This window comes from Boleophthalmus pectinirostris, unplaced genomic scaffold (assembly GCF_026225935.1).
Source record: "Boleophthalmus pectinirostris isolate CB_2022bp ecotype Guang Dong unplaced genomic scaffold, ASM2622593v1 HiC_scaffold_13, whole genome shotgun sequence".
Lineage (NCBI taxonomy): Eukaryota > Metazoa > Chordata > Actinopteri > Gobiiformes > Gobiidae > Boleophthalmus > Boleophthalmus pectinirostris.
In genome coordinates, this window is record NW_026571036.1 from 24793547 (window position 1) to 24820780 (window position 27234).

The 27234-nt window shown below is 37.1% G+C and overlaps 2 protein-coding genes across 2 annotated transcripts in view; one reads left to right on the forward strand and one right to left on the reverse strand.

Moving 5' to 3' along the window:
• Positions 1-299: 299 nt before the first annotated feature.
• Positions 300-7439, forward strand: sytl3 (synaptotagmin-like 3). The gene is made up of 12 exons (XM_020939904.2): positions 300-448; positions 853-1068; positions 1724-1788; positions 2869-2920; positions 2993-3059; positions 3201-3273; positions 3423-3544; positions 3870-3971; positions 4819-4988; positions 5674-5770; positions 5860-6027; positions 6972-7439. Exons 1-12 carry the CDS (start codon positions 351-353, stop codon positions 6996-6998), a joined length of 1257 nt encoding a protein of 418 aa, XP_020795563.1. The 5' UTR covers positions 300-350; the 3' UTR covers positions 6999-7439.
• A 1191-nt stretch (positions 7440-8630) lies between these two features.
• ezrb (ezrin b) overlaps positions 8631-27234 on the reverse strand; it is a 35293-nt gene continuing 16689 nt past the window's right edge. Inside the window, 12 exon segments of the mRNA XM_020939903.2 lie at positions 8631-10107; positions 12675-12905; positions 14585-14677; positions 15328-15488; positions 17049-17179; positions 18304-18327; positions 18329-18465; positions 19075-19171; positions 21868-22014; positions 22347-22430; positions 23873-24147; positions 24451-24546. Coding sequence (XP_020795562.2) covers positions 9943-10107; positions 12675-12905; positions 14585-14677; positions 15328-15488; positions 17049-17179; positions 18304-18327; positions 18329-18465; positions 19075-19171; positions 21868-22014; positions 22347-22430; positions 23873-24147; positions 24451-24546 — 1641 coding nt within the window. The 3' untranslated portion in view covers positions 8631-9942.

Consider the following 27234-nt stretch of genomic DNA (forward strand, 5'->3'; position numbering starts at 1 on the left):
ATGTTTTCCTTAAGAAGGATCTTTCTTATTGTTCTCACAAACCTGCGCACAGTCTCCCAGCAAGTCACACTTTTTTCAACGGAATATATTATGTTTTTGCTGCCAGATTTACAAAAAAATTAAAATGTACATGTGCTTGTGTTGTTTGTTTCTATTTCTAATGCATGCATATTTCTGTTAATAGAAATCTTCTTTATGAATGATAACTGGAAAATTCTTCCCACCACAGAACTCTGTTTTTAGTAAGGGCTGCGTGCTCAGAGAGGCGGTACAGAAGGAGGGAGGAGCAGACACAAGTCATAACACACAAGCTTAGAGCAGCATCAGACTTCACAAGACCTGACAACGAGATGGAACTTAATTTACTGCAGGTCCTGGAATGTGAGCAAGTACTGGAAGTACTTCGCAGAGATAAGCAGCTGAGAGTCATAGAAGAGGACAGAATCAGGTACCTTACATTACAACATCAATCTGTGTCCACAGTACTTAAATTTAAGTGAGAGGGCAGTTATTACGCTAAAGATTTTGACTTTATAGTCAGTCAAATTATGGGTAATCTAAAAATATATATATAAATATTTTTTATAATCATATTTTAACATTTAATTTGTAATATGTGCTATATGTGGAAGTTGGAGTCTCATCTAATTGAATATATGTCTGCTTGCCACAATTCTCTTGAATGATCCTGTAATGTGCTAAAACAACACAATTAAGCAAAAAGATGATCCATCAAAAGTAAACCATATGTTCAATAAAATGTTCATACATCTTTCTACAATGTGATTGTTATTCGAATGTGGCATGTATCATGGATGGCCAGTGAATAAGGGAAAACGACTTATATTGCAGACTGTTGAAGCAGGACTTGCAGGAGGTGCATAGAAAAAGTGCAAAAAGCTCTGGGTGGCAGTATGGTCAAAGGATATGTGCGCGGTGCCAGAGGTCACTGGGAAAGCTCTGGAACAGTGGAGCAGTGTGCCACGGCTGCAGTCACCGAATCTGCCCAAAGTGCCGCGTCAGTGTGACCACCATTGGCTGGAGATGCACTGTCTGCTTTACTTACAGGTAACTAGAGCCAAGATCATGAGACAGTGTTCTCATAAACCAGCCACAAACCACAAAAGCAAGCATGAAAAAGAGCTCAGTCAGACCTGGAACCACATTCACTGTTCTCATGAAACTTATGCAGGGTTGTTCTTCATGAGATCCTGGTGCTAATTTGGATAGAAAGAGCATGGTCAGGCAGGGCACTGACTGTATACAAACAAGTATGTACATTTATATACATATACACATATAGATAGATAGATAGATAGATAGATAGATAGATAGATAGATAGATAGATAGATAGATAGATAGATAGATAGATATAGAGATATACATATACATAGATATTCTTAGATATATATTTCTAGAAGTATGACATAGATTCTTAGAAGTATGACATAGATTCTTAGAAGTATGACATAGATTCTTAGTAGTATAATGTTGATTAGTGCCTGTGTGTTTGCTTTTATCAGAATCAAAATCAAGGTCACAGAGATTACAGATGCATATATATGATGCATGTATTTGCAGAATAAATTCAAGGCACGTGTTGCAGTTGCTGCACTGGGGGTTCCTATTGTGTATACATTTATATAAGTAGACTGGGTTTGTGAGGAAACAAACATATACTTTTAGTTTTTTGCTCTAATTGTCTTAAGTTCTCATTTGCAGAGATGTAAAATTCCGATCTGGAGAGTGGTTCTTGGAGGAAAGGTCAAAGAAATTCCCTGCCACAGGTTATTTGCTTAAATTTTAAATACACATCTGTTGTCAATTATGTTGCCAGTAAATTCTTAATAGTATTATTTAAAAGTTAAGTTGCTTATGCCATCTGAAAAATGACATTTCATTTTTAATTGATTTCCTATTTAATTAATTGTCCTCAACATATGGGTTGTGAGTACATATATATGTGTGTGTGTGTGTGTATATATATATATATATATATATATATATATATATATATATATATATATATATATATATATATATATATATATATATATATATATATATATATATATATATATATATATATATATATATATGGCCAGCATGTTGTTAAATAGTTTTTATTTAACAACACAGCCTATTTCCTCTAGACTTCTTGTAGTGGAACATGCAGATGCACATAGTATTACAATATGTGTAATCCGTCAGTGATCCAGCCAGAGGTGTGTCAACTCCACAAAGGTTTTGATGTAATGTAATTAGAAAACATTAAATTCAGTCAATTAAACTAAGGTGTGAACTGTAACCTAAATCTTATTATACATAATTCTTTATGCCCCTAACAAGTCCTTAACATGTAGCACATTGGTACATTGTATATTGGTTGCACATTGGTACCTGTAGGTGTCCTTTATAGAAAACAGGTAAATGAAATAAAATAAAACACTTTTACCAGATTATAATCACCTATCATATAAAAATGTTTTTAGTTAAATCATTTATTTGAGATGCTATTATGCTATTGAGCTGTTTGATTTAATGGTAGTCTACTTCACATGTTCAGTTGAGGTTCACTTTTTATTGATTTATTTTGTAATATTAGAAATGTAACATTTCAAAGTTAAAATTACAAGTTCAAATGATTAATATTTACATTAAAGATCCAAACCCAAACCATTTTCCTAACCTAAACCACTAAGTATTTTCAAGTGTAGTCTTAATCAAATGATCAAACCAAAGCAAAGCTGTTAAAACAGCAGAAAAAGGGGATTTTACTTTGTCTATCAGTTTCATTCCTATCCCTTTCTTCTATATCCCTCTATTTTCCCCCTGCAATATTCCCATAATTTTCTTTACAACTGCAGGCAAAAATGAGAGTGTAGGAGAGAGGCTGCTGAGGACCTATGGCGTGTTAAGGTAATCCTGGAGTCTTTATGTCACATTTAAGTTCATTTAGAGGCTGTGATTTTCTCTTGTGCATTTTTACAGTCATATAGCCATTGTGCCACCAACACCTCCTCCTCATTTGGATTGTGCTTTCCTGAGCAAGTCGGGGGTATGCCAGTAATACAACAATTATATTGAACTGCATTATTTATCACTGCAATGCAAAACAATTTAGTATAATTATAATATAATATAATAAATATAAAGCACAATTAAGTGTAATGCCATGTGTGATACATTCTGTTGACAGAATTCGCAAAACTGTAAACCACTGAGAAGCTCCATGGAGGATTTAATGCTTTCTGTTACCAGTCATATCAGAAGTAAGTAGATGTAACACAGGCCTTGCACTTCAAAAAGAGATTATTATCTCAGCAACATATGCCATTCAAATCTACTGAGATTATATATATGCATGTGTGCGTGTGTGTAAACTTGTGTTGATTAATGCCATTGTATTAATGTACTGCAGAGAAATCAACATCAGAAAATGATGTGAGGTATGATCACCTTAAAGTGGAAAACATCAAGAAATCATCTCATCTGAATATTCAGAAAAGTTTATCAGACACGGATATCAGAAGAAGTCTCAAAGTAAGAAAATACAAATATACAACATTAGGGAGTGGTGAGTGTAAACCCTGGAAAACTACACTTTTTTCTGGAAAACATATTCAAGCTTTAGTCATCAATTGTCAATGTTTCATAAATTTGTCAAATATTTGCATGAAAAGGTAAACTTTATAAATAAAACCTAAAAATCATACCTTTTCAAAATCATGAGTTAGCTTCATCTGACAAATACATATGAACATGTCATTTCTACTTTTAACCATTCCATCAGTCTGTAGATCAAAATGCACTATTGAACTGGAAATGTCTTTATCACTTTGAATGATTATATGGTTTTCTTTTTCAGCTTTTCAAAGTTCCCAGCCTTCCAAATGTGTTTAAGAGAAGCAGAGAGAGTGACCCAGAGAGCTGGTCCACAGGAGCAGAAGACACCACCTCCTTCACTTCAGTGAGTTTGAGAACATTCTGACTTCCTGTCATGTTACACAAGACAGATAACAGATCTGAACCAGTGACAGGGCTGTTGCAACACAAGTTTAGATTAGAGTCTTTGGTTACTGTAGAAAGTGCACATGAAAGGACAAATGAAGATGAAGATTCCATTCAAACTGCATGGTCAATTTATGCACAAGTAACATGATCGTCTGACAGTTAACTGAACATCTCATTTCAGTGTTCATTTAACAAAATTAAGGCATTTAATGTTTTAAGTGTAAGGGTGTGTGTGTGTGTGTGTGTGTGTGTGTATGTGTGTGTGTGTGTGTGTATATATGTGTGTATGTGTGTGTTTTATAGTGTGGACTTGATTTGTTTAGTTTAATCTTGTGCAGTATTTTTTGCAACATTTCTGAAAAAATCACAGTTTTAGGATTAAGTTTAGGTACCACTCAAAGTTCTCTCCTGATTTGGAACTTTCTTTTTCACTCTAAATAAATAAAAGCACTTGACTTAATAAAATAAAAATAAATATTTGTCTTTGATGTTGCCATTAATGGATTAACCAGTAAATGTGATCAATCAAAGGGGGGTGGGGTGGGGGGTAATGGAAACTTATTTACTCAGAGCTGAATGTAAATTGTGTGACTATTAATGTAATTAAGGATTTAAGTTAATGTAATTAACTTTTTTTTGTCCAAAAAAAAAAAATTGAACATTGAAATCAACAATGAAAAATAACATACGACTTCTAGAGCTTCAAAGATATATGATAAATTAAATGTTTCATGTTCATTAGTTGGCACATAGCAGCATTCCAAACTTAAATCTCACACATTTGTTTTCCTTGGTTGTTTCAGGGCAGCTGTGGCAGCGTGAGCACAGACTGTGGACCCATGGATGCCCTCAGTGCAGTAGGAGAACTGGAGCTGGCTGTGGCCTATGACAACACAACATCCTGTTTGGAGATTACTGTGGGCGCCTGTCGAAACCTCATGTGTGGAGACTCCAAAAAGAAGAAATCTAACGTGTACGCACTTCCCTCCAACACTAAGGGTGTAACTTTGGCTTTAGGACCCATGAAGACATTTTAGTTTACATTATTCATTTTGCTTGCATTTTTATCTTTTAATGTAATTTCATGATAATTTTGTATCATGATAGTATCAATAATTGTTCAGTATCCTACCTGAACATTAGGATTGGTCATTAATTCTGTTTGCACAATATACAGACAACAGGACCAAGTCTAACCAGAGGATAAAACAGCAGTATTGAAGTTAGCTTTAACAAAACCTTAGTTCATCATTACTTCATTATGACCCCCTTAACACACGTTTGAATGCTATTAGTACTAACCAGATCCATTTTAACTTCTGCAAGCTTCTGTGTCACATTTCAATTCAGAATTTTGTATTATTATTTTTTTGTCTCTACCTTAATGCAATTTTTTTTCTTGTGATGGTGCTGACACACCATTTTCTTTATTTTTGGAATTTGGTTCTATAACTATAATACGTTTTTTTAAAGATAATAAACTATAGATTTTTGGAAAGCAGTCACATATTCCTACTTCATGGTTAGCATCCCTGGTCACTATGGGCACTGTGCTTCGCCCCAGTAGAAGCATTGTTTTGTGATATTAATAGCCCCTTCGCCATCTTCTGGCATTCAGGCCTAATAATAATAATAATTTGTACACTTTTAATTGACAGGTATGTCCAGGTGTACATCCGCCCAGGGAAGCATGCTAAATTAAAAACAACAGTGAAGAAAAGTAGCACCAATCCAGTCTACAGAGAGGTTTTAAAGGTCCATTTCTGAACATGTATCCATATTTTTATCTGCTTGTAGTGTTTGTATAGTGTTTTCTTTACTAGGGTTTATGTGCTTGTTTACAGCATCACATAGAACACTCCATGTTGTTTGGGAAGCATCTGCAGGCCTGTGTTTTCAACGCTGGAAGCCTGAGGAGGAAAGCATTTTTGGGGGAAGTTCTGATTCCTCTGGATGGGTGGGCTTCAAGTAGGTCCATCGAGGGCTTCCAGTGGTATCCTCTGTGTACAAAGGTGAGCTTACTTTTTACTAATATTTATGACAATATCAGATGACATTTTGTCCAACTCAAGGTTTAGTATGAATGTAAGGTGAACTGTAAGAAATTTAAGTGGACCTAAACAAGAAATCCAGTGTTTTCATGACTAAACTGTAGATATGGTTGAAAGACAATGGGCCTCATTCATGAAGCATTTTTACAAATTTGTATTTAAGGTGTTTTTACAAACATTTCTGGAATTCAAAAATGTTCTTCTGGAAGCTACTGTTTAAGATATTATTACTCTGATAATGCAACAAAAAATTCCCCCATTATATATATATATATATATATATATATATATATATATATATATATATATATATATATATATATATATATATATATATATATATATATATATATATATATATATATAAAATGGGGGAATTTTTTAAGTCTTTATAAGTCTTTTAAATCTTTTTTCTATAATCATATTACTATGTGATCCATGAGTTGTTTTCTAGAATCTGTGTCTATTGGCTCTAACAGACTTTGTCCAGGCTGCAGTGAGCCTCAGTCTGTCCCAGCTCCAGTGCCTCCATATGGGGCTTTGTTACAGCCCTGCGCCTGGTCACCGCACTGGACTCAACACCTCCACAGCCCCCTGAAATGGTGTGACTGTTCATATTAAAAGGATTAAAGCAAATTAAAGTATTATATTTTAAATTATTTTTTAAAAACATAAAAAACATTGAACATTGAAATCAACAATGAAAAACAACATAGTCCCCCATGACCAGAGCGCTACAGCTGATTACAAACACCTTTGAGATGCAGATCTTCTGTCCACCACCAGGGGTCATGCTTAACTAATATTTCAATATTTATCCTACATCATTTTTGTGAGAGAACTGGTAGTTTTTTCACCTGATTGTGATGCACATAACATACATGTATCCCTGTATTTCTGTTTAGAAGTCTGATAACTGGACCTCTGGGTGACTGCCGCTCTCTGAAACCTCAGCACTATCTGAAATAACTTTGAGTTCAGACTGATCATTGTACAATCCAAGACAGCCCTTCATGCAGAGAAGACCAGACCCTGAATGCTCCACCAGAACCCTCACCCTCACGTGACTCACCTCCATCCACATGTCCTCATTTGTCATTAGCTCATTGCAAAAGGTATTAGTAATAGTAAAGCATGTCGACGCTAAAAATAAAGATAAAGGTCAGTGAGACGATCACTGAAATGAATTACTCTCTGTATCAGCCACTGATGAGCACCTGGACTCACCCCTTTGAGGGTTATGTTTTTACTGCTCTTCCTTTGTTCATATGGAATCGTATGATTCTAAGATGACAAACACATTGAAAGTTAACTTATAACTCTTATATGCCTATATTGTCTGTATAGAATAAAGAATTATTTAAATCTAATAAGTGAATTATTCTCAATATATGGAGAGTTAAAAGTGGTCACTTTGCTCCTGTATGTAATAGCCTCTTGAAGTTGTTCCCCCTGTGTGCACTCACTCGTAGCACTCAACTTTATTGAGTAGGAAGTGGTTTACTCCTCTCTCTCTCTCCCTCTGTCTCTCTCTCTCTCTCTCTCTCTGTCTCTCTCTCTGTCTCTCTCTCTCTCTGTCTCTCTGTCTCTCTCTCTCTGTCTCTCTCTGTCTCTCTCTCTCTGTCTCTCTCTCTCTCTCTCTGTCTCTCTCTCTCTGTCTCTCTCTCTCTGTCTCTCTCTCTCTCTCTCTCTGTCTCTCTCTCTCTGTCTCTCTCTCTCTCTCTCTCTCTCTCTCTCTCTCTGTCTCTCTCTCTCTGTCTCTCTCTGTCTCTCTCTCTCTCTCTCTCTGTCTCTCTCTCTCTGTCTCTCTCTCCCTCTGTCTCTCTCTGTCTCTGTCTGTCTCTCTCTCTGTCTCTCTCTCTGTCTCTCTCTCCCTCTGTCTCTCTCTCTCTCTCTCTGTCTCTCTCTCTCTCTCTGTCTCTCTCTCTGTCTCTCTCTCTCTCTCTCTCTCTGTCTCTCTCTCTCTCTCTGTCTCTCTCTCTCTTCTCTCTGTCTCTCTCTCTCTCTGAATGGTGACTCTGACTCTCCTGAGTTTCTAGTTTACAATAAGCTCTTTGTGCAGAGGCTGAAAGTCCTCATTCAGTCGCTCTCTCTTTCACTGCACTCTCTCTACCTGTTTTAAAAGAGAAGTTGTATTGACTCAAATGTTCCATCAAACGAGCGGTGAAGTGTAGTATACAGCTTGTTTATTTGAGGGCATTTGTGTTATATCTGTGGTCTCAGCCTCATCAACACATTAAAAGAGAAGGTCTCAGCTTTAAATGTGTTATCTTCCAACTGAGATGCCCTTTTTAAATGCTCATAATTATCTGAAATAACAGAGCAAAGTCCCACTCACTCAACAATGATGTTACACGGCATAAGAATTTGGAGGACATGGGCCTAAGTAACGTGTTTTTATTAATGTCGCTCCCTGATTAAGAAAAAAACACTTCAGTTCATTGCTGTATGTATACGTGTGTATGTTGAACTTTGTGGCAGTTTTTGTTTCATGTGGTTCTGCCATGAAATCTTGGCATGTCTCCAGACGACTTACTAAAGTACCTTAACAACACTACAATCAGTGCATGTAATAAAATGTCTTTATTTTCTAATACACATAAACTTTCCAATAAACCATATGTTAATGTCAAAAGTTGGGAGCAAAATATATAAATCAAAAGTTTTTTTTAAATCCATATCCCACATAAAATATAAATAAGTAACTCAAGCATGATTTTAAACAATAGCAACATATGGTGTAAATTAAGTATTCAAATAGCAATACATTTTTTCAAACGCTAAAAAATAAACTGCTTCTAATATTCATTTAACCAATCACAGCCCTTGCTCCAAAATATTGTCTGCAATTGTACTACTACTACTCTGCAAAATATGTGTAGTAATTTATTCTAGATTTTTAGATTTGTCTTTGACTTAATATGAAAACACAATCATTTTAACTCGCCCAAATATGATGAATTGTACATCTTTATATCGTAAAAATTGTGCAAAATGAAAAAAATAAAACAATAATAATAATAAAAATGAACAAAAACAGTGTAGGGACTTTTAGTTTTTCCCTCTACTAATATTTAAAAGTGCACTTTTCTGGTTGAGGGTCCACCACCTGCTTTGCCTGGAATGTTCCTTAGCGTCTCTCTCCATTAACACAAGCAGGTGATGACCCCACATCAATATGCAGTTACAGTAAGAATGCATGTTTTTCTTTTTTAACAATTGTAATTGAATAAATGCAAGATAAAGTAGCTTGAAGACCATCAGCTAATTTCACTAAAACAATATTTTGCTTAGATGTTTAATAGTTGAGTTTTTTGGTAAATTTGACTTTCTGGTTCAACATGAAATCACATACGTAGAATATTATATTTGTGATTATTCAAACATAGATTTCAACACCGATATTTTGTGAAAACAATGAAAAAAAATTGTGATGGAATTTTCTGCATTGAGGTGTTCTGTTTTAGAACTTACTGCTACTTCATGTATTTTTGTTCTTTTTTCCAACTTTTTTTTTTCCATAAACTGCCACTTGATTGACTACTAGTATAAATACTTACCACAGGTATGACCCCACAAAACCAAGTAATAATTTGAAAAACACAAAAACCTGCCATGTGCACTTGTCATAATATGATATATTCCAGGCAAAGCAACATTTCCACGAATCAATCAAGTTACGGACCCTCCACCAGAAATGTTACTTAATGCACCAGAAACATACTTTGAATAATAAGATGAAATAATGAATTAGATAAGTGGGCACGGAGAATGATTTAAAACAGTTTGGCACTAGAATGTTGGCCATGCCTCATTCTGTGGTACATTCCGCTCTGTTTTCATGAGTCTGTTACAAAGAGAGATGCAGTCACAGGATTATAAGGCCTCAAACTCGTCAATCCTCTGCTTGGTGTTGCCTTGTCGGATCTGCCGCAGCGTCTTGTATTTGTCGCGTCCCGCTCGAAGGTTTTCAAGGTGCAGGATGTCATTTGCTGTTTTCTTGGATTCGTCCCTAGCCTGTGCCAACTCCGAGGTCAAGGCCTGGAAAAAAAGATGCAAGTTTACAATGGCCCTCATGCTCTCGGTCAGGGCTATCAAACTCATACAGGTGAGGGAGACTGACTGACAGGAGCAGCTCAAGTAAATGGGGAAAAAAGTACCATCACACTCTATTCCACGCCACATGTACTACTTCATATTTACTCAAAGGTGAATGGCTTTGTTGCCTATGCTTCTTTGCAGATGTAAAGATTTACCTTGGTGCTCTGATTGAAAATATGGCACACTGAAAGCAAAACAGAGACACACAGGACTGACAAATATTGGTTAAAAGCCTGTGATAAATTACGAATATTACTTTTATTAACTAGCCTATCATACAAAAGTAGGCACGAGCAGCTCGCACAGACACGCGCTCAACGGGGTTATGGGCTTATGGGGTTTTGCACCTTTGGTATTGCACTTCACATCAAAACTCTGCAGTGTTTAATGATTTTAATGTAATTATGATTGGCCCTTGTCTGCCTCTATCTAGAGCACACACAGAGCATTCCGTCCCTTTTTTTTCTAGGCTGATTAGAGATGAGTAAATGTATAGTGAGAACAATTTATCTTGTGGTACTCTGTTGTGCACACTGTTCCTTTGTTGGGTTGCATTAAGATGTTGATTCATTTTATGTGTATTTCAACTTTCATCCAGTTGGTGATGTTAACACAGATTTTTGAATATGCGCCCACATATTAGGTTGTGCTTGTTTTAATAGTTTAATAAATGAAAATGTCAGAATTCAATGTCTAAGGATTACATTATGACTAGGGATGCAACGATATTCGATATTATATCAAATCGTGAGACCAGTGCGTCTGTACAAGCACAGACTGTAGGGGCAGTGTGGGAGGAGCTACGTACTGTCTGTGCTGGAGGGGGCAGTGTGGGAGGAGCTATGTACTGTCTCTGCTGGAGGGGGCAGTGTGGGAGGAGCTACGTACTGTCTCTGCTGGAGGGGGCAGTGTGGGAGGAGCTATGTACTGTCTCTGCTGGAGGGGGCAGTGTGGGAGGAGCTACGTACTGTCTGTGCTGGAGGGGGCAGTGTGGGAGGAGCTATGTACTGTCTCTGCTGGAGGGGGCAGTGTGGGAGGAGCTACGTACTGTCTCTGCTGGATGGGGAAGTGTGGGAGGAGCTACGTACTGTCTGTACTGGAGGGAGCAGTGTGGGAGGAGCTACGTACTGTCTGTACTGGAGGAGGAAGTGTGGGAGGAGCTACGTACTGTCTGTACTGGAGGGGGCAGTGTGGGAGGAGCTACATACTGTCTGTACTGGAGGGGGCAGTGTGGGAGGAGCTACGTACTGTCTGTACTGGAGGGGGCAGTGTGGGAGGAGCTACGTACTGTCTGTACTGGAGGGGGAAGTGTGGGAGGAGCTACGTACTGTTTGTGCTGGAGGGGGAAGTGTGGGAGGAGCTACGCACTGTCTCTGCTGGAGATATTGTGACCCACTTATCGAGATCCATATCGAATGGTGGGAATTGTTGCATATGTCATATGATTATTCCAACATGCCAGACTTCGGGTTTGGGGGGGCATGGTCCCAATACTTTTTGTTCTTATTGTCATGTTGCATCTGTGTACGATTTGGCAAAATTTGGTTTGTCCAAAGTTTTTGTCGGGACATGCCTTTGGTTAGAGTAGATATCTGGCTTTTGCCATGACAGCGCGATGGGAAATGGGGTGTGGCCATCATTGACTTTTTTGATCGAGACCATGTCACGAATATCATAAAAGAAAATTTAGTGTGAAATTTACTTTACATAATTTAATTGCTTAATTTACAATTTGAACTACTTTAGTTAATATGAACTTTTAGAGGAAACATTACATATTGTTTTGAAGTGAGTATGCATTTTTTTAAGGGGGTCCTGTACAGTCTTCAGATAAACAGACAGACAGCTCCAGGGAATAATCAGTAGATCATTCTGTTCAGGGCCAGGGCGTCTACCAACAATTAAGAGTTTGAGTGAAATCAGTCAAACTATTTCCAAATAATCATGTGTCGAAGTTTGATGATGAGCCGCAAAAATAAAGTTTGCATTGTTGTCATGACAACACCATTCAGTCTTTTAATGTCCAAGTTGTCCAGATGATTCACAAGGATTTTTGGGGCACTAGATCAAAAAACCCTAGCAAGAGTACAGGGACAGGAAATGACCCTAAAAGGTCACTTGTTCAATCAAATGTAGGCAAAATTTTTCTAGATTTATGTGATTTCGGAAACCACTTACATATTCTCACGTCGGGTGAGGGCTCTTGGTCAGTGACTGGCACTTTGGGCACTTGCATGACTGTTCTTTGTGTGGTTGTACAATACTAATAGGCACTTTGCCAGCTTCTGGTGCTCGGGCTAATAAGTATCCAAGTGTATTATATATAACTGAATACAGACGACTAAATCTCATCAATCGTCATTGTAAATGAGAAGATGTTCTCAACTGTCTTATCTGGTTTGGATCATGATTGAGCACAGAGAAGAGGAGAGTGAAGACTGCAGCATGTTCATTGTTTATGTCATAATAATGATATTGTCTGAATGTGTTTTTGGAGGCGTGGTTACCTTTAACTGCTCCTGGACCCTCTGGTTTTTCTCGGCCTCTGTGAGCCGCTCCTCTTCGTTGCGGTGCTGCTCGATACCGTCGTTGTGCAGTTGTGCACTGTGGGAGTCCTCATTGTCACTGTTGTCGTCCAGGTGGTCATACATGGGTGGGGGAGGGGGAGGGGGTGGTGTCACCATCACCATATGCAGTTCCTCTCTGGTCTTCATCAGGTCATCCTGTGCAGCTCTGGCCTGCTCACAACATGTCAGGAAATGAGTTCAATAATAACTTTGATAGACCATTTCAAGCAGGTAAAGATGCAGTAAACATACAAGAGTTACATTCAAGTATGAGGTCATCAGATTACTTCTACTGTTTGTAACACTCAAGTTTGTATCCCACTTGATATATTCTACTAGCACGTACTGAAACCAACTGATCAGTTTGATACTAGATTATGTTTTATCACATTTAAGTTATTTTACTCAGTTTATTTACAACTTTTTTTATATTTCGTATGTTAAAATTACTTGAATTGAGAACATTTACCTTGATTTCAGTACCTTTGATTTAATAAAGTAAAAAAAAATAAACCAATGGACATTATTTTAAGACCACATTCGCATTCCATTTACTCTTTTGGCATGTCATATCTACTTAAACCAGGACTAATTAACTAGGTCCACCACTGGCTGGTCTCCATAGAAATCATATTTTTGTGCCTGAAATGTTCCACCATTCAACTTATCTATCTTACATTTATTGAGTTGCTTGGACTTCCATCAATCTAAAAATCACGTGTTCTTATGATGCACGCAGTCGACTCTCCACAGATCTGACCTGAAACTCGGCCTGGAAGAGTCAGCTACTTTTCACCATAAATACAGATACATTTAAAGTCATACTGTATAACATTCAAGGCAAAGCAATAGCATCTCCATAGAGACAAAGAGGTGGTGGACCCTTCCCCAAACCTAAACTCCACCAAATCATACTGAATATTATATATTCAAAAGCATTTCCCTAAGTGTGTTAGAAATCCACACTAATAAATGGGAAATAAAGAGGTGTAGTATTTGTAGAATTCCTTCCATGGATTTTCAATTTAAAATCAAAAATAAAATCTGAAGAATATGTTTGTCTAATTATTTTATTTTTTGCAATTTCATCCAAACTTTAAATACACATAATTAATAAACAGTCACTGTCAATATTTGTGGATAATTTTATAGCACAACTTTCTACACCATAGCGTGGCACGGAGCTGTACTCATCTCCACCTGCGTCCAGGCCACGAAGTGAGTCCCAAAGGTCTCCAAGCATGGCCGAGTCATGGAGGACTTTAATGGTCTGTTATTTTTGTAATGTTTTGATCATTTGTTATTGTGTACTGTATGATCCGCCTTTGGTAAACCAATATGTGCTATATTCTGGCAGATTTACACAGTAATTATAAAGGTTAATAATTATAATAATTATTATTAATTATTATTTATTAATTATAATTAATATGCTCTATTAAAATAATTTTAAAATGACATAAAACACATAAATAAAATGAGTAAAACACTGCAGTTGGATCTTATAGCCAACAAAAAATCAGAGCCAAGGGGTCAAGCAAAGATATGGAGATGTGTGTGAAATCTTTCTTCAACTACTCATCAGGATGATTTATTGCAAATATATTTGTTTTCAAACCAGCTTCCATCTACAGCATGTAAAGTAGTTAACCAAATAGATATATAAACATATTTACACTGGTGTGGTTTGAATTTTGAACAACACTGGATGAAGAAGTAAAACTCTCAGAAGTTGTTCTGATGATTAAAAATTGTCTTTCGTATGAAAAAAGATCTTAACTAATCTTGAGCACAAGGCTGGTTAAGGGGACTGGCACACTGGCACTGGTGCCATCGTGGTCATTTCTCACCTTGAGCTGCCATGAGCTGACCTCTTCTTCTTTGAGTCTCTTGGCCTCTTCCAGAAGTTTAATCTTAGCCGTGCGCTCTGCCAGCTCAGCAGCCTGTGAAATGCAAAGGAAGAAACATTCTCACTGGTGTTTTGATTTGATGACATTATGCTTTCTCTTGCATTTTGTCATAATTTGCTAGTTGTGTTTTTTTTTCTTTAACCCAAATAGCAGTCTAAAATATCTTTTAATGTTTGTAGTTCAATTAATAATCATTCTGATAATTTATTCTTGGAGAAGATGGATTTTTTAAAATTGCCTTTTAACAACAACAATTACAACAATTCCAAATATATTCTAGTTGGAGTCTTAGTAGTGCTCTAAACCAGTGTACTATAGTCTGTGTGGGACATTCCTCTGAGAATCACAACAATGTGAACAACTTGTTTTCCTCAAACTGAACAAACCAGAAGCTCAGAGTGTAACATATGGATCATTTCCATTTCAATTACAACAATTAATTACAATAAGTGTGTGAATCAAGTGCTAAAGAAGTTAAAGAAAAATGAGAAAGAGAAAGGCTTCTTGAGGGAGAATGGTCTTGAATAAGATATACTACTGTACTTAAAAGACTCTATCTACAAAAGATCTACATTTGTTGAGTGCTCCCAAAGGAAACCTCATCACCCTCTGAGCCTCCACAGCTCGTGCCTGACATACACCAGCTGTGGAGGAGCTTGACTTTGCAACTGTCTCTCACTCACCAGTTGCTCCTGGCTCTTCTGTTGGTCCGCTGCCTGTCGGGCAAGCTCCTCTTTGGCCAGCAGCGCAGCCTGTCGTTCACTCTCCAATCGTGCTGCCTCCTCTTCCACCCTCCTGCGCTCCTGCTCAAGGGCCATAGCTCGCTGCATCTGGTCCTGGAGATCTGAACCACACACAAGCACACAATGAATACATTATTTTACAATATTACAAAAATGGATTGTTAATAAGATATTTTTAAGTGGACCTTTTCATGTCTAGTAATGATTTGATTCAACTGGGGCTAAAATCACCATGGAATATTTATAAAGGCACAGCTTTCATGTAAATAAAATAATAAAAAGTTAGAAGATCGGTATTGGGATGAGATCAGACCAGATCAGTATCAGCAATTGCAAACATTAAAAATAAAAGAACTATTGGATCGGAAGCCAAAAAATCTGGATCGGGATCTGGATCATCTCTACTGGGGTATTCTTTCCTCATTCGTCTACTCTGATAAAAGCCTGAAGGCATTCCACTGCACAGGCCTACAGACAGACAGGACAACATTCAAATGTGTCCTGTTGTTGTAATTGAAATGTGGACTCCATCACTTAGAAGCTTCAGAGACACAAATGATTGTCTCTCACATGTGGATGATCATGATTTCATTGTTATGATCTACTGCATTCAGTGTGAAAATTAAACTTCCACATTCATTTGATTGAGGAAACACACTTTCTCACTTTTACATACTACATTTGCCAAACAGTGACTATAAGTTAGTTATTTTTTAGGAAACTGAACTACAAAGTGAAATGTTTTCATTACTTGACATGATGTAACTGTTTCCTGAAGTCTGACTACAGTCCTGACACTTTATTTTGGTTTACCTCATATGAATCAAGTACTAGCTGATAAAAATATTTTTTTAAGAGCTGTGCACCATAGTTTACGCAGGATTATGTTCATCATGATTGTGAGAATTTGCTAAAATGTAAAACCCCATATTATATAATATTGGTATGTTTTGATCATATTCATTTGAATTCAAAGATCAGATCTTGATTCAGTTTTGGTGATTCAGAATAGGCCATTTTCAACCATTATTAATGGTCAGCAGATTAATGTTTATTGATTGTTTATTAGAAATTAGTTATTGGGCAAGACACTTCGCCCTACAGCCTGTGTTAAGGATCTTTGGTGATGGCTCATGCACCTCAGGGCACCTCTGGTGCAGAGGGGGCTGACCATCTCCAGCTACTACTAAAAAATTACTTTGTCAACCCTCACGTGTTTTTTTAACAGATTTGACATGGAAACATGGAACGTGCAGAGTATAAATCAGCCTCAGTAAGGACATTGTCTTTGGAGGTTGTGTAAGGACCCTCACAACCACCGCTAGGGCACAGTGACCTACAAATATGTGCTTTAATAACATAGCTTTTATTCCAAAATGCTTTAAATAGAACATCGTATCAGAACAGTGCAGTTTTTATCAAAAGGCTGTTATCTTTAAAGATCTGAAACAAAGGATAGTGTAATGTTTTATCATATTTTGTAATACCTTCTTGCAAACCTGAAATGTGTTTGTTTTGATGTCATAAGTTTTTGAAAGTGAGAAACAAGAACTCAACATTCACTGCAGCAGCTAAAAATTGATTGTCAGACAACAAGCATACTTGGAGTGCATGTAAACGCAGTGACTTTTGGATGAGCCTGTTGCCAGGGCTTTTGTCACCTTTCTCTGCCTTCTTGGTCTTCTCCTCCACCTGGTACAGCCTCATCTCCAGCTGCTGTTTCTCTCTCTCCATCTGCTCCTTCTCCCTCTCGATGGCCTCGCGTTTTTTCTTCTCACTCTCAAACTGAGCTCTGTAGATAACACACAGACTGTAGTCACACAACAAAGGGCTACAGAAATACCACAGGTGATAAACAGTGGGCACACAACAGCACACAGGGCCATGGAGTGCAATCAAGTCACACACAAAGATATCTCTAAACACAAAGATATCTCTAAACACAGTCCTACAGCCGCCACAAAAGCTTCAGCTAAAGCGTGACCCCCAGTTACAGCATAGGTACAAAATGTAAATGTTTAGTCTAGATTCTTATGAATGTCACCCAAAAAATAAATGGACAGATCAACAATTCTGAACAAATAATATAAAATCTGTATAAAAAGAAAAACTGGTTTAGTGTATTTCTTATATTGTTTTTCTCATATATTATATTTGTATAATGGATGTATTCACGACAACAAGACATTAATTATAAATGTAGAATAATATACTGAACTCACGTCTTCTCCTTGGCATTTAGTGCTACCTAGTCAGGTTATCTTGGTGTTTTTATTGTAGTTTTCACATGTTATCTCTCTATATGTATATGTATATGTATATGTATGTATAAGTATATGTATATGTATATGTATGTATATGTATATTTATATGTATATGTATGTGTATATGTAAGTGTTTCTTCTGTTTTGTTGACTTGTATGTGAAGCACTTTGATCAGCTGAAGTAGTTATAAATGTGCTATATACATAAACTTGAATTGAATTGAATGTAGAAATGATTGGAAATATAAAATTCATCATTATTTCATGAATGTATTGAATTTATTGTAAGGCATCTGCAAATGTGTTTTTCCCAGACAATGCAGCAGTCTGTAGTGGTTTTCACTGGATCTAGAATACACACTTGTTCAATACTTTACAAAGATGAGACTCTGGTCACTGGTAAATATCCCCATTTTCAAAATTATAAATTGATTTTACGTGATGTCTCCTTTAAGGCTGAATGAATAGGCTGTTGCTCTTGCCAGCTGCCATCAGTCTATTTGAACAGCTGACGGAGACACTTCACCGAAAGCAGTGAAAAGTACCTACTCCTGGTCAGAGCACACTGGAACTAGTGCACAGGAGCTGCCCTTCACTTCTTTTACTCTGGCTTGAGCTTTTTTGTAGTTTCTTTAATAGAAAAAGGCCCAACCTCTCCAGCTGTCTTTGCTGCTTCTTCCCGCGCCTGGGCCTTCATCTGCTGCACTTCGATGCTGTCCGGCTTCCTCCTCCTCATGTACAGCTCGTGGTTTCCCATACACAGTTGCAGAATGCGCTTGTTTATGCGCAGACGTGGGGCAAAAAAAACAAAGTCCTGCAAAAAACAAGTTGACACAGTTAATAGATCGAGTATTAGAGAGAAGAGAGTATTCAAAATCAGATACTCAGTTGAACAGGTGTCAATACTAAAAAGTCACATTCACAGGACACAAATGAACCCTTCCTGAATGTCTTTAGAATGAAATGGAGCTGTATGAGAACAAGTAGAAGAGCATAAACATAAACTATATGCCCATGAACACTATGAAACCTACCGACCACTGAGGGATTACACACATACAGGATAAGGACACATGGGAATAGAAAAGAAAGTACTATGATTTAATATTGAAAATCACATTCTATTGTCTAAATAAAGCGTACTTTAATTGTTTTTGTGGTATCAGAATCAGTGTTGAGTGTCTATCCCTTAGTATTGAAATTGAGTTTAAAAGTTTTGATTGTTGCTCCTTTGGACTCGGGGGACAGTGCTTCAGATAACCAGAGCAACATTCAAGAGTTCTGTTGTATTAAGCCGGTGGACATGTGCATCAACTGTCACACTGCATCATCAATGACATCTAAAAGTGTAGTGTCTCATTTGTATCTTAGTAACTCTTAGGGTTAGAGTTAGTGTTAATGTTAGGGAGATCACATTACTCACTGGAGACTTCTTGTCAATAGGTTTGATAATGAACTTCTTGTCATTGAAGGAAATATTTCTGATCTCACTCCAGGGAAATCCAATCTTTGGAGTTAACCTGAAGAAGTAAGGAAGACAAATGTTAAACACAGCAGGAGGGAAAAATATAAGACCATCCAAATTCATCTTTCACACCAAAGAATGTCACAACATGAAATTGTATTGTTCAAATCACTGACCCAATAACCAAACATTTATGAACAGTGGATCTGATTGTCTAATAGACCTCCATTCCTCTAGTATGTGGCCTGCTTTATGAATCAATTTAGGCTCACTTTGCCTATGACATGTTAGACCACAATTTTTTAATAAAAACTGTTATATTTAAGATTTTTTTTTTCTCCCCAGTTTGGCAGTTTTTTAGGTTTAAAATTGTACTTCCTGGTTGGAAATCATGACATCACACCAGGGAATTCCACGTTACCTAGCAACCCCCCTGAACCAAAACAAAATTGTAAGAAAACACCAAAAAGTTCTTGTGTGCCCAAGTTTGGGACAAAATTCTCCGTAGTGTAATGTCACATTATTCAGTTCTCTACTTCCTACAATTTTCAACTTTTTCAACTTTTGCTTCTTGATTGGTGCAAAACTGTAATACTATCAGACACTTTCATTTTTCTTTGTCAAATTTACACTTATTTTTAGTTCTTGTGATCCTATTAAAAGACAATAAATCCACTTTCATTATGTCATTTTATTTTTTACTTAATTTATCAATGGCACACAATTGCAGAGAGATTATGTTTTTCCCTTTTGAGAGGTTATACTGCTATAGTATTACTTTTACTTTAATTTTCAATCAGCTCTTATTTTGGCAATATACAATTCTAACTTTTATATTATTATTATTATTATTAGTAGTAGTAGTAGTAGTAATAGTAGTAGTAGTAGTAGTAGTAGTAGTAGCAGTAGTAGTAGTAGTACTAGTAGTAGTAGTAGTAGTAGTAGTAGTAGCAGAAGTAGTAGTAGTACTAGTAGTAGTAGCAGTAATAATAGTAGTAGCTTTTTAGTACACGTTATCATTATTGCAAAGAAGCTCTAATTCACCAAAACCAATTCCTAGTTTCAGTCTCTAAAACTCAGTTCATTGACAATGGCATTAAACGAAACAGTGATTCTGAAATAGTAGTAGTAAGACTGTAATGGTAGCAATTACACTGAAACTATGCAACGCAGCTTGTTAACGGGGTGTGGTATTGTGGGATAGTGCCAGGTGAGGAGACTACAGCTTCACACTGAGAGTGTTGTAAGGGAGAGCAGTGAAGTGAAACTGCACTGCCTAAACTGGAAGAACACAAGTGACCCTGACACACGCCCCAGGAATGACAGAGAAATGTACGTAGGCGAGAGGAATCAGGAATCTGAAATATGCATTCACAATTTGAGGTGACAATATTTAAAACCATACGTTTTTTTTTTACACATCACAGGAGACATAAGGATGTTAATTTGTGCATGATCAATCATCAATCCAAGGTTATTTTTGTTCTTAATGAAATCAAAGAATGATCGTCCTGCTTTGTGCTGTAGAGGAGTTTGCCTGTGTTCCACGCAGCTGTCTGCACCCACAACATGCTGTCAGCCCAATGCAAAGAGAACACACATGTCAACCTCTGACTGTGGCTCATCATGTCACTCAGTCTCACAGGCATGTTCAACAAGAAGCAACATTCTGAGCTGCACGTGTGCACAAAGCATGAAACTCCCAGATAAACCTATATCATTATATAATAATCAAGTGAGCAAAAATCATATATATATATATATGTGTGTGTGTGTGTGTGTGTGTGTGTGTGTGTGTGTGTGTGTGTGTATATGTGTATATATATATATATATATATATATATATATATATATATATATATATATATATATATATATATACTTATATTATTTATTTTTTTGGTAAATTAGCAATTATACCACCAAAACCGTGCATGTTTAAATACAGGTTTACATTAGCCAATGACATGAACAGTGTTTTGATTGGAGTTCCATTGGGTTTGGAGTGACCCTTTGACAGTCAGGCCATTGCCCTGTTATGAGAGAGCAGCTTTTAAACTGCAGAGTCAGTAGAATAATTTGAAAGTTATTGAGTTAATAATTGCATTTAAATTAATTTTGTAATATATTTTGTTGCACGGGCCAATCAGAGTCTCTAGTCTGAATACTGAAATACCTTCACATTGAACTACATTTTAATATAGTGTCAAAACATGGAAAACAGTACACACACTGCTCTGGAGATCATTAACCTCAGAAAACGACAGTGCACTTCACACAGCATTCTCCTAGAAACAACACACCTTTCCACTACGCTTCTTAAAATAGGTTTCAATTTCTTAGTTCTCACTATATATATATATATATATATATATATATATATATATATATATACACAGTTCCATAGTTGGAATTATACACAATTACAAGTACAGGTTTAACAATAAAAAGTCATTCTGATCAAATTGGACTGGGTGCCAAGTTGGGCAATGACAGGTGCCGTGAAGGTACCAAGGGAGGCTGGCTGCTGACACCTGTACAGATCTGTGCTCTACATTACACTGGCTCCTGTTGCTTCACACAGTTTGGTGGTGATCAGCTGAATCGTTACTAAAATAAAAAAAATTTGATTTGAAAAAATAACAAAGTAAGCTCCTTATTACTCAAAATATTACATCCAACATTGCTCATTACAACAATAAAAAATAATCTTGATACACTCAGTCAATCTTGATACAAGCCAGAACAAACCTGTCGTCTTTCTCATAGATGTTCAGTCCCAGAGCGTCCACTCCCAGCCACAGCTCAGTGCCTTTCTTATTCTTTATGTCAAAGTAGTTGACACCATACATCTCCAGATCTTGAGCAATCTTCAGGTACTCCAACATGGCGTCTTCCCTAGAGAAAGCGAGGATCAGTCAGACTTATTTTGTACATGGAATAATATGGATATTAATGTGTAAAATTATATATAAGCATTAGACAGGTTTGGCATCATAGATATGAAATTAAATGAACACTGTGGTGTCTCCTACATTTACCCAATAACAATATCCAGGTTTTTTAAACTAATAGTAATGTGAATGTTTTAAATATGCTTTCCCCCCCAGATATTTCATTTTCATGCTGTCATATTCATGTCTAATGCTCTCTCAGACTTTCTAGCAATTACTTGTTCCATTCCAAATCATATTTATAATATGTAAGTACTGTTGGTGTGGTCCACTGACTTAAGCATGCAGCGGTGCTCCTCATGCCACACCTGAATCCTTTCCTCCCACTGATCTTTGGACAGTTTGTGCTGCTCCATCACTCTACAAAACAAGACAAAACAAGACAAAAACAAAGCCAAGTTACAAGTCAGATTTGTGGAGAGGCTCACAGTTAAGTTCAGACTGCAGCAGCAATAAACACACTGGATCCCACTAGTTGGACGCCTTTGCATTTCAGCTCAGTCGCCCCCGACGCACGTCTTGGATGCTGTGGACAATGTCAAAGAAAAATACTACAGACCCACATCTGCTGCAGTCTACGAATGCCTTGTTTTCCTGGTCCTGCATGGTACATTTACTTGTCATGGTGTTTGTGGCTCTTCGGTCTTTCTTCTCCTTCTTCCGGAAAATGACGTCACTTTCATGTCATTGGAGAGTATTCCCTCATTGTTTGACGCAATGCTACAATACAAAACTTTTTAAACTCAGCCATTGAATGCCTTGGCGTCAGATTCCGTCCACATAGACTTTTCATATAAATATGAAAGGGTGGAGCGTCAGTCTGAAGAATGCACATCTTCCATGTTTTTTTAGACATAGAGATAAGTTTAATGCCATACTTTGAATTACTTCAGTCAAAGCAATAGAATCATGTGGCATACCTTGCACCAGAAAAGTTCCATGGTGCCTTAAAGCTCCTGTGTTACACCATTTTCTGATCTATGATGTAGTTTCTTCATCACAAACAAACTGGAGTTGTGTTTGTTTCATTCACACATGTTTAACACACAAACCTGCACATTTCAGCTGTTTTCTACTCTCAAACTGAAAGCACTCAGTTCCACGTTGTGATGTCATGCTGTAATACAGGAAATGCTCCACTGTGTTTTTAAACTCCATACGCCCTCACTGGAATCATTTATTGAGAACTAGCTCTGGTGGCACGGTGGCTGAGTGGCTAGCACTCATGCCTCACAGCAAGAAGGTTCCGGGTTCGATCCCCAGGTCACCCGGGCCTTTCTGTGTGGAGTTTGCATGTTTCTCCCCGTGTCTGGATGGGTTTCCTCCGGGCACTCCGGTTTCCCCCATCAACCCAAAACATGCTACAGGTCTCCATGAACAGTTGATAGTCAAGGTCAGTTAAATACAATCAATCAATGAATCTGTCCAGGGACTACAGGTGGAAATTAGCACTGATGCTACAACCTGATGTACAATGCATCTCTCCTGTTAAGGTAAAATGCAAAAATTGTGTGCTGTCCCTGTCTCAAATAAATAAACAAAATAAAAATAAATAAATAAAAAACATCACAACGTGGAACAGGGCATTCTGAGCTTTTGAGCTGTAGAGAGATTAATAATGCAGACTTGCTCATGTGTGAATGAAACACAACATAATTTCAGATATGTTTTGATGAGGTAACAACATTCTTTCTTGGCTAAAAGCTCTCAAGAATCAATTTTTGAGTAATATAGGACCTTTAACAGTATCAAAAGAGCACAAGCTGAAAGTGGGATCTCAAAGTCAACAGCACCAATCTGACCTGTGTGGCAGCAGGCGCTCGCTCAGCAGGTAGCCTGGCTTGTGTACTTCCTTGGTGTAGTCTCCAAACTTGGCCTGGACAGAGTAGGAGGCCAGCAGTACGGCGGTTTCTGGAGGGCAGTAGATCTGGTCACTAAGAATGCCTTCTTTGATCTGAAGAAAGAACAGCTTCTGCGTGATGTCCTGGATCAGGTCCTCAGACACGTCTTCAGGGAAGAACTTGGCCAGGAACTTAAACTGCAGAGGGTTCTCCTTCTTTACATCCTGAGATGTGACCTGCAAGACGAGCACACACAGATTTAACATGAATACAAAATATGAAAGAACAAGGTAGAACTTAAAGGGCACTATGTATGTTTTCAGGTGAAGGTGGATAAGAGTTGGAAACATTTTGTCCTGAAATTATCCAATAAAGCATAACACTTTTCAGTATGTATCTCGGATGCTTTCTTCTTTCTTTCTTTTCTTTTCTCTTAATTAAACCTATAATTAAACGAGCTCATGTTTTATATCATTTTATATGAAAATACATGGAAACACAAGTCAAGTATTTAGAATATCCATAAAATATCGTCTTACCTTTTTGTTCAGTTTTAGCCATGTGGGATATCCTTTACCATCCATGTACTGAAGTCCAAAGTACCACACTTCACGCAGGCCAATGGTTTTCACCACCTGCACACATCAAGAAGAAAACATCTTGATATGGTTTAATGTTATTTCTCAAACCTTTGCTCCTTGTCTCTTGTGTCTGGATGGCCCCTTGATGTTTATACCACTGGATGGGCACTGTGCAGTGTGGAACATTCTGTCAATCAGCAGGTTGACAGAAATAAATATTTTGATATAGCCTAAATTATACATAATGAATTACAATTAGGGTTGTCAAAAAGGATAAAAAGTTAGATACTTATTAATACTAGTATCAAAATTAGATATTCTTTTGAACAGGTATCAATACAAAAAAATAAAACATTCCTAAATAGCTTTAGAATGATCTTGTGCTGTAACAGAACAAGTTTAAGAGCACAGAGACTAAAACAAATAGACACATAGACTCGGAATTTGTGACGAATTGTAAACTTCAGTGTCAAAGCAAATGAATAAAAAGTGCAACCTTTAGTACACGTCCAAATTACTTTCAACATGAAATTTGGATCTAAAGGATAATTATATTTGGTCAGAGGTGGTGGGTTTCCATGTGTTTGCTTTGCTTTGCTAGTCATTTGAGATGGAATAATAATCAGTCATATTCTCCCTGTCCAAACGCAAGGGCATGAGCCTCACAGCCCCAAACGACAAAACCTATCACAGGGGCTTGTTAGGACTGTTTTAAAGGCTGACACATTCTCCACTAAGTCTCCAGTTTAGCTCTGAATGACCCCTGACCAAGGTGATCTCACCAAGTCCAGCAATACTGAGTCTCCTCCCAAACACAAAGGTGGCAGGGGCCAGAAAGAAGAAGGGTAATTCACCAAGTAGCCATGAGTATGTCCTTTCTGAACAGTGTCTGAAAGAACATTGTTTGTGCTTGTGTCTGTTATATAGATAAACTATGACACTTGTGGATCATTATGGTAAATGCACATTTTAAAGCACAATATTCATCTAAAACCACTTAATAAAAGAAACAAGTCTGCAAACTTCTCCATTCATCACAACAAAGAGTTGCTGTTACTGATTTGTTGGGGGTGATGTGTAAATGGCTCATAATGCACATGCCACATGAAAGCGTCCAGTTTAACAGACCTCTGCAGACCTGTCCCAGGGCCTCTAGGGAGCTGTCTAAATCAAATGTTAACATTCTTATGTTCTTTATTAAAGCTGGGTCGTTGCGAGGCACGCCCACATCGCCCCATGTTGACATATCTGCGCCAACAGACCCACAACACCGGCCACTCCTGTGGATAGCTGCACGTTATGTTAGTGGCAGCAGATTTTAAAAACATTTATAGACCAAAATGACGAAGCGATGTTGCTGAATCGTACACATATTACTCATTAATAAAATAAAATTGGAGAACAAAGTGAGCACAGAGCAGTGGTTGTATGCTGCTGGTGGTGAAAACAGGGATTGATCAACAAAATGGCATCTTGAAAATAAGCGATTAAAGATTTTTCAAACATGTATAAATCACTCCACATTCAACTTCATGAGGGTAAATGACAAGGGCAAACAGCTATAACCTGGTTGAAAACTCTATTATTATTTTGAATAATAAGTCTGCTAAGTTATTGATGTATGTATTTATTTGTATTATTTATTATTAGTATTTTTGTTTATTTTATTTTATTTTTATTTTTAAAAAAAAACATGAAAACCAGACTAGTTTATTTTAAACAGTTAGCAGTGGTCCAAAGTTACGTCTCATTTGCCTTATGTATGCCGAGCATCCGAATTCTTCACCACATTGAATGTATATGTGCCTTACTGTGGAGCATTGATATTAAGGCTTAATATTACACACGTCCAAATCTAGATGTGTGCAAACGAGTATCTACTTTCAATACTATCTGGGTATCAGTCAGGTTTGTACTTTTACACAGCACAACTCTGATTGTGTTGTACAGTAAACACAGGTATCAATCCTAGTACTAAACTGAGTGTGCAAACAGGGTGCACACTGAAAATGAAACTGTGTATAATTGCTCCTGCATGTGCTTCTGCTGCTCCTTCTATAATAATATCTTTAAGTGCCTGTTTACAGTCGCCTATAGCCACAAACAAGATAAATAAATGAATATGACTGAGAATAAATGAAATCAAGCCTCTTCTGTGCACAGTCTCGACTTTCAAAGGCTTGATATTAGGGAGATAGAGAGTCTGGCTGTCATTAAAACATTTAATATTTCAAAGCTAACAGGTTTATACAGTGACAGTCTAGCCCTGAGCATTTCAGGTAAAGTGTGTTATTTTCAATACTGCTTCTGTCTTCAAAACCACACATCATTATTTTAACTTTGTATGTTGAGCTCATTTTAAAGTATTGTATAGTATTTATAAAGCCTCTTTGGTTCACAAATTGCAGCAGTTACCTTCTTGTCAAATGTGTTAAATGTTCGTTCTGTTTCTTCTCTTGGAGTCAAAATAAAAATAAGGCTGTGCCCGTCAAATAATCATGAGCATTGTGTCAAAATTTAGCACACTCTATCCATCTTGTGCGAATGTAAATGTAGGTAAACCACTGTTGTTGTTCATCTACTGAGTGCTACACTAGAGTGTGCCTCCAGTGAATGTATAAGGACATAAAAAAGTAGCATTTTAGATGGAGTAAAAATAATTTTAATAGAATGAAATACAATAATGAGTAAAAAAACAGCTACTATTTAAGTGATTAAATTATTAGATTAAATTAGAGTAGT